The 7,167-nt window shown below is 42.1% G+C and overlaps 1 protein-coding gene across 1 annotated transcript in view; it reads right to left on the bottom strand.

Annotated features, from left to right (window-relative positions):
- Positions 1-2,069: 2,069 nt before the first annotated feature.
- The window catches only part of smox (spermine oxidase), a 13,852-nt gene continuing 8,754 nt past the window's right edge, over positions 2,070-7,167 (bottom strand). Inside the window, exons 6-7 of the mRNA XM_048256306.1 lie at positions 3,305-3,465; positions 2,070-2,651 (exon numbers count right to left, since the gene is read on the bottom strand). Of these exons, the coding sequence (XP_048112263.1) occupies positions 2,499-2,651; positions 3,305-3,465 (314 nt within the window). The 3' untranslated portion in view covers positions 2,070-2,498. The remainder of the gene's footprint in view (positions 2,652-3,304; positions 3,466-7,167) is intronic.

Genomic DNA, 7,167 nt, shown 5'->3' with positions numbered 1-7,167 from the left:
GGAGAATTTCTCTTATAAGAAGACAGAATCAGAACTTCAAGGGCAGAAACAAACGTGGTATGGTGTTCAGTGCAAAAGTACTGTACAAGTAGAGAGTCCTGCCCTCTGCATATGTTATAAACTGTAGGTGCTCCATTGACCCTCAAAAACCCCCAGTCCCCCTGGGGACCGATTTGGAACTGTTGTGGCTGTTTATCAAATTAATGGGGTAAACAGTGATAGCTAAGACTCTGGGAACACAGGCTTGTTTCTGAGGGGAAAAAGGGGGGAAAATAACTGTTTGTCTGTCTGAATGTTTAGATCTTTACTTCCTGTTTTTTTGTCACCTAGAAGCTCAAAAGTTCACTGTGTAATAAACTAATTACATCCTTAAGACAATGTGAGCTCATTGGTACAGCATTATATGAAATATCTCATCACAGTGCTCTCCAGAACCTTTTTTTTTTATTTACGTGAACAGGCAGGCTTCCAGTGCATATCAACACAAAGTGAACATGAAGTGATAAATATATCAAATATTTGTGCTTTAATAAGAAAGCAGCAGTGAGTTGGGCTCAACATTGGTGGAAAAAATGCATCGTGGGAAATGCTACTTTCTAGGTCTTCCGGCCAATGAAAGCTCCTGGTTTTGATAAATTAAATAAAGCAACACTTGATTCCATGATGGAGACTAATGATGTCTGGACAGTGTAAGGACAACATTAATTTTCTGGGGCACTAGGATATCCTCTCTCTAAATTCACTATCTTTATGTTTATGTTGAAGCTCAGCATTTAGTATGTAGCTTATTATCCCTCTCTCTGCAGCTGGACTTCTTGCACGTAGGCAAAGCCTTAACAACTCTCCACACCAGACACCAGCACGAGCATCTCATCTGATGCTGCATTCAGGCCCCACTGAATGAAAAACATGGGAATGTACACAAACATACATAATTAGTATAGAATCAGGTTTCAGTGGCTGGTGTCAATGACCTCTGCTCTGGTATATACAGTATGTAGGTCATCTGATACTTGTCAGTAGGTCTGATGGTGGGAGGGAGGGGTTTGTGTTCTGCAGTGAGGTTGTATTAGCAGGGATGTGAACTACAGAACAATTTACCGGAGAACATTACATTTGACACTGAATGCTGTAATATAATGATACATTTTCCACAGGGATAAAATAACAAGATCAATTTCCAGTGGCTGTGACTGAAACATTCATGGTTGTAACAGACTGTACTAATGCTCTCACTAATGCCACTTTTCTTGAGCATCAAACATGTAGTTCAGCTGTACTCAGAGCAGATTTAGGACCCATCAGATCATCAGGGATCAATACCTCTTTTATAGTGATGAGAAACACCTTAGACAGTCTGTAAATGGCTTTTGTGTTTTAGGTGTGAGTAAGCTTGGTGTATGTTTTTCAAGGGTTCATGTGTTAATCTTCACTTAACTGTGAATGGTGGATTTAATTGGTAAGTCTGACCTCCAAGAGACTGCACTTCAACCGCTTCACCACAGGAGGGCAGACCACTCACAGTACTTCAGTCTCAGTCAGATGAGGACAGGACATGCTCAGACATCAACACCACCAGCAGTGCTGGGACTTATGAGGTAGTTAGTTCAGTGTCAGAACAGCAGTGTTGAGAACCAGGACAGGAATCTACAGGAATCTAATCTGTTTCGGAATGATTATGCTGACAGCATTCCGCTCTGTGACACACACAAACTACTCTAGCTGGTTTAATTTCAGTGCTAATGATGAGAATCATTGAGCTTTGGCTGTAGGCTTCTAGGAGCAAGCATATGGGTGCAGCAGCAAGGACAACCCTCTTTTTCAAAGGGAAGAAAGATTGACACCAGAGGTGTTAATTTGTGTGAATGCAGGCTTAAAGAGATGGAATGATACGAGGAAAGAATGTGACAAAAAAACATATTGATCTCTTACTCTCACAGCAATCTTGACTTGTGATGCAAGGTAAAACAATGACATTATATGGAATATGGGAAATTATAGTAGTCTTTACAGAGGATAAAATCTAAATCCCAAATTTTTGGCAAACAGACAGACTCGGCAGCTTAATGCAACGGGTACAGGGCATCCTCTTTATCAGCAATGTTGGGGCCAGTACAAGAGGGAGAAAGCACACAACCTCTCACATTAATATACAGTTTAATTTAGTCCTGTTGTTGCTTCATTGACATGACATTTAATACAGAAGGCACTTACAAAAGGTTAAATTATAGATGTGTTATAAACATATCAATTTCTTGATTTAAAAAATCCGCTAAGAACAAAATGGCAGCAACTTGGCAGGTTCTTAATGTACATATCAAAGTGAAATCTACAGACCTAAAATCTACATACAATAAAAACATGATTTTAAAACAATTGTCATTTTAATGCCCCTACAAGTTTTTTTTAACACATATATATATATATAATTTAAGTAATTTTAAGTACAGAAAGCATAAAAAAAACAGAAAGGTAGGTTCACTAGTCAGTGGTTCATTTTACATATTAGGCTTTGTGGTTTCTGCATTGTATAAGTCCTGGTACATCTCAATCAGGCGAGAGGCTTCCCTCTGGCCTGACAGCAAAGCACCATGGGTAGTGGAATAGTATTTTCTGTGCGTGGCCTCACCAGCAAACAGCACCTGCAGAGGCTGTACAAACACAGCAGGGAGAAGAGTGGAAAGGGGAGGGAGGGCAAAGGAGAGAATATTGAGGAGCAGTTGATTATCAGGAGCAAGGCAAAGAGATGTGTAGGAAAAGCAAAACGAATCCTCAGAGAAAAGAGAGGGGGGTTGTTTTCAGTTAAGGATGATTAAGTTTGTATTCTGTTACATATGAAGTACAACATCCACTAAGCTATTTTCAGCTTAAGCACCTCTAGAGGAAGGCTGCTTTGCGCTTTTTTGTGAGGTCAGGCTGTTCCTTTCAGAACCGTAATAGGCCACAGTGCGTTCCCACCTCGGCAGGAAGCCACAGACCTGGGCCGCCTCTCGACTCAGGTTACAGGCGTTCCACTGGCAGCCAGACCAGCATCCCAGACCCACCACACTATCTGACCCCCTTAGACATACTTAGCAGGCCCTCGTATGGATGTCAACAACAGCCTTCCTCTCATGGCTCAATGACAGACATGTAAACATCAACAAACACCAGCCAGAGTGTTTCTTCACAGTAGCTTCTTTCAAAAACTATTTTTTGCCAGTCTTTCCAAGGAGAAATGTACTCTCACACTCTATAGATTAATCTTTTCTGACACTCTTTGAGTTGTTTGTGTCCTTTATAAAGTGTTCATGGTGGTGCTTACCGGAGCCTTGGTGCTTTTGGCGTAAGGCAGTGGCATGGCCAGCCTCTCCACGTCTCCGCCGCTGGAGCCGACGCGGGTGAAGGAGTACGAGCCCCGGATGTAGGGCTTACTGCCCCAGGACGAGCGCAGGATTCGCCGCGGCTTCGGAATGTTGGGGTTCCCTATTGGGGTTCAAAGAGGGGGAAGAGTGCAAAGCATGCAGTCAGAGTCCAAGTCCAAGTTCGAGTCAGGGCACATGAGGCAAAGTCAGTTGCTGATCACAGTAATGGCTATGTGTGCATGGAGAGAGATTAGGGCCACTCATTTCAATTATTTTTCTATCATGTTTGGCACATCCCACATCCCACTATTCTGCTGAGATTTCAACCATGCAGCTGTCTCCCTCCCTCCCTCCTCTCTCTCTCTAACAGTGGAGGAGGGGGATCTTGCGGAGCAGTAGAGAGCATCGCAGGTGTCCCTTCTACTCCGTCCAAGCGAGAGACTGTCTGCCAAGACCCAGTACTTGGCCAAGAAACTCCCTCATAGCCAGACAAGAGCCTAGTAGCAATATTGCCATAAATTTCATCACACACACACACACACACATATACACACTCATGCACACACACACACACAAACACAAACACTTCACTTTAATGAACAAAGCTGCCTGCTAATAAACACGCTAGAAACCAAGCAGAGAGCTCTTTCAGCTTGCCTGGAGAATAGGGCATGTTATCAGGTCAACATATCAATGGCCTGAGCATGCATCAGGAGCCCTCAACTCAACCAGTCCATGACCTATCTTGTGGATCCCATTACCCAGTCCGCCTCCAGCTCTGAGATGATATTTAGTAACTGCTCAAAGAGGCTTCCAACTCGTATCCGATCTCAACGATTACTCTTTGGATCAACCGAGCTCAGCCATCCAGCTCCCTCTCGAGTCAAGATGGGTAAAGAAGGGGCAGTCAGCTCATAAGGAGCCATTGTACTGATGGATGCATTAGAGGCAGGGCTGTTTCATCACACACCTGTCTCTCCACTCTCTGCCCAGGTGAAGTGAATGTGAACAGAGAACCATGGGCAGGCAGTAATCCAAATCCAATTTCAGGCCACTAATTAAGTGCAGCCCCACTGGCAGGGGGAGTCGTGGGCTGGGCCAAGGGGATAGCAGTGATGAGTCGGCCCCAGAGGAGGATTACAGCGGCCTGACCTACATCACAGACAGCATGCCACTGCACTACAGACCACTCTGACCGCCTAAGCCTCGTGTCAGTGGCAGGCTGACTCCCTGGCCTCTCCATTTAATAAAGACAATGAGCAGGGGAGGAGAGGCACAGGACCTTCACTTCTAACCAAGTGATGCCCAGGGGCTTTCACTGCTGACCTGCATGCTAAGCTATGAGCTTCCCTAAAGCCATTACTTTACAGTAACCTTCCTCAGCTCTTTATGCTTCCATATGTGGAGCATTCTCTCTTCACAGTGATGTATAAAGCCCATTCACAAAGGAAGAAGGGCATGTTTGTTGATGGGTGCCTGCCTGCTCTGAGGGGGAGATAATCTGATAATCTAGTCACCACCCTGACTCCAGTCACATCTGGTCTCTTTCACAGTTACAGCACTCTTGGACAACCTCATCCATTTCTACGGTTTCAACGTGAGACAATTACAAAACCTAAATGAGAATTCTCATCATATCTGAATTATTGCGTTGTGGTCGTTTGCCTCGCACAGATGTCAATGTCTGGATGACATACATGTGTGTGGAGTTGCAAGGAATCTAACCAGTTGAAGTTTTAGTCATATGTTCATAACAAATTTGAAGCACGTGCCTCAAGGCATTCTTGAGATATACCTGTAGCGTTCACACGAATGGAACTTGGGACTTCATAGTCACAGTGACCTTAAACTTTTACCTTTGACCTTCAAAATCAAATTAGTTCATCTCTGAGTCCAATTGAACATTCCTACCAAATTTGAAGCACGTGCCTTGTGGAGTTGAGATATTGAGGTATCAAGTTCACGAGATTGGGATGGACAGACGTAAAAACGACGGACAACTGCAAAACATTTCACTGGTGTATTCACTAGCACAGGGGCATGAAAACATATGCATGCATACAGCAGAACTGTGACTAATGGTTTATGTAACCGTGTTATGCCCAAGGCAACGGCTATAGCAAAGAATGAAAGCATGCATTTCAAATAGAATTTGATGTTTTCTGGGAGTTTTACAGCCTGCATGACAAACTGGGAACCTGATAAGAACACATTAGGATTAGGATATTCATTAGCAAGGTAAACCAGCGTTTCACCCCGGTCTAGTAAACAAAGTTCTGAGTGAGTCATATGTGTATAGATACGTCCTGAGGCATTTAGTAATACATGACTCAACCTGCAAATACGCTTTGCTTCATGTGCTAAAAGGCCTCTCTGCCTTGAGAGGCTGCGATGACATCATTTCCTCTATCTAGAGGCCCACGAGTGGAATTTCACCAACATGACTCACCCACTGTGCCGTCCACCATCTCAGACAACTCCTCAGCTCACTATTGTACATTGTGGGATAATTTTTTATTTTTCTCATTGAATGTTTAGTATGCCTTATATACATGCAGTGAAATCTAATTGCCATCTTCTTACTCTGACTCTTGTGTTTTCTGAAACTCCTATGTTGGAATGTTTTGACTTAGGAAAGTTAAGATAACCCCTGTGTCACCGAACTGTGGGTAACCCTCAGGATGGGGGGTCGTAAACATTTCTTATCTCTGTTAAAATACCAGATGGTTGAGTGATCACTGGTGGGTGACAACTTGTGATTTTCCGTGGGTGTGGGGTAAGGGTATAAGAGTTGGCTTCACCCACAGATGTGTGGGCTTGTTACTTTGACATTTCATGTGGGTAACATGCTCCCGGCGTCGTGAATAAAGCTGCAGTCTCACACCAGTTGTCTTGGATTAATTTTGACCACAACATTTCAATGGTGGTCTGCAGTGAAAGGTTGTGGAAGATTGCAGCTTGGTTTTTGTTTATAGCGAATATCGACCTGGAGTATCTATCATATTATTATATGGATAGCTACCACCTGTTTTGTATATGTAAACCGTTCATAGTGGAGAAAATAAATACAATTTATTTATTTATTATATATATATATATATATATATATATATATATATATATATAATATATATATATATATATGTCATATATATATATATATATATTTATATATATATATATATATATATATATATATATATATATATATATATATATTAGTAATATGTAATAATAATATATATTCATGTCAACCTTAATGAGTATTGCTTTTTAAGATGTCTTTTTTTATTGTGTACTGCAGTGCTGGTGCTGGCAGTGATCTATACTGGTGTATCCATGGGAATGTTTTACTGCATAAGGTCATGATGAATGACATGATGAAGGACCGGTCACTGGCTGACAGGTAGATTGAATAATTAGCTAAGAGTATATAAGATACAATAAAACATCAGCATATCTGAAAAGCTAAAACCACTATGTGGATATAGTAATTTGATCCCTGTGTATGTCATCTTCTAATGTGAAATGTGAGAGTGTCATGGTGTTGTTGAGGGAACATTTGAAATGCCATTGAGATGGTTGACATTTACAACCTCAGAGACAGTACATGTACAGCTGACTGGCTGCTTCACTCAATAAATAAGATATTAGGTAAACTCCATTGGAATTAAACAACGCGAGTAGTCACTTGCCCCTTGTCTGTTTCACAACACTTATGCCTATAAGTAACCATTAAAGAGCTGGTCCGGCAAAACTAACCCTGGAACACACAATATCAGAAGTAGAAGACCCCTTCTGTCCCCTTTGAGAGCAGTGTGCT

This window comes from Alosa alosa, chromosome 1 (genome assembly GCF_017589495.1).
Source record: "Alosa alosa isolate M-15738 ecotype Scorff River chromosome 1, AALO_Geno_1.1, whole genome shotgun sequence".
In the NCBI taxonomy this organism is placed as follows: domain Eukaryota; kingdom Metazoa; phylum Chordata; class Actinopteri; order Clupeiformes; family Clupeidae; genus Alosa; species Alosa alosa.
Note: the sequence above shows the minus strand (reverse complement) of the source record. Positions and strands in the feature narration are given on the sequence as shown.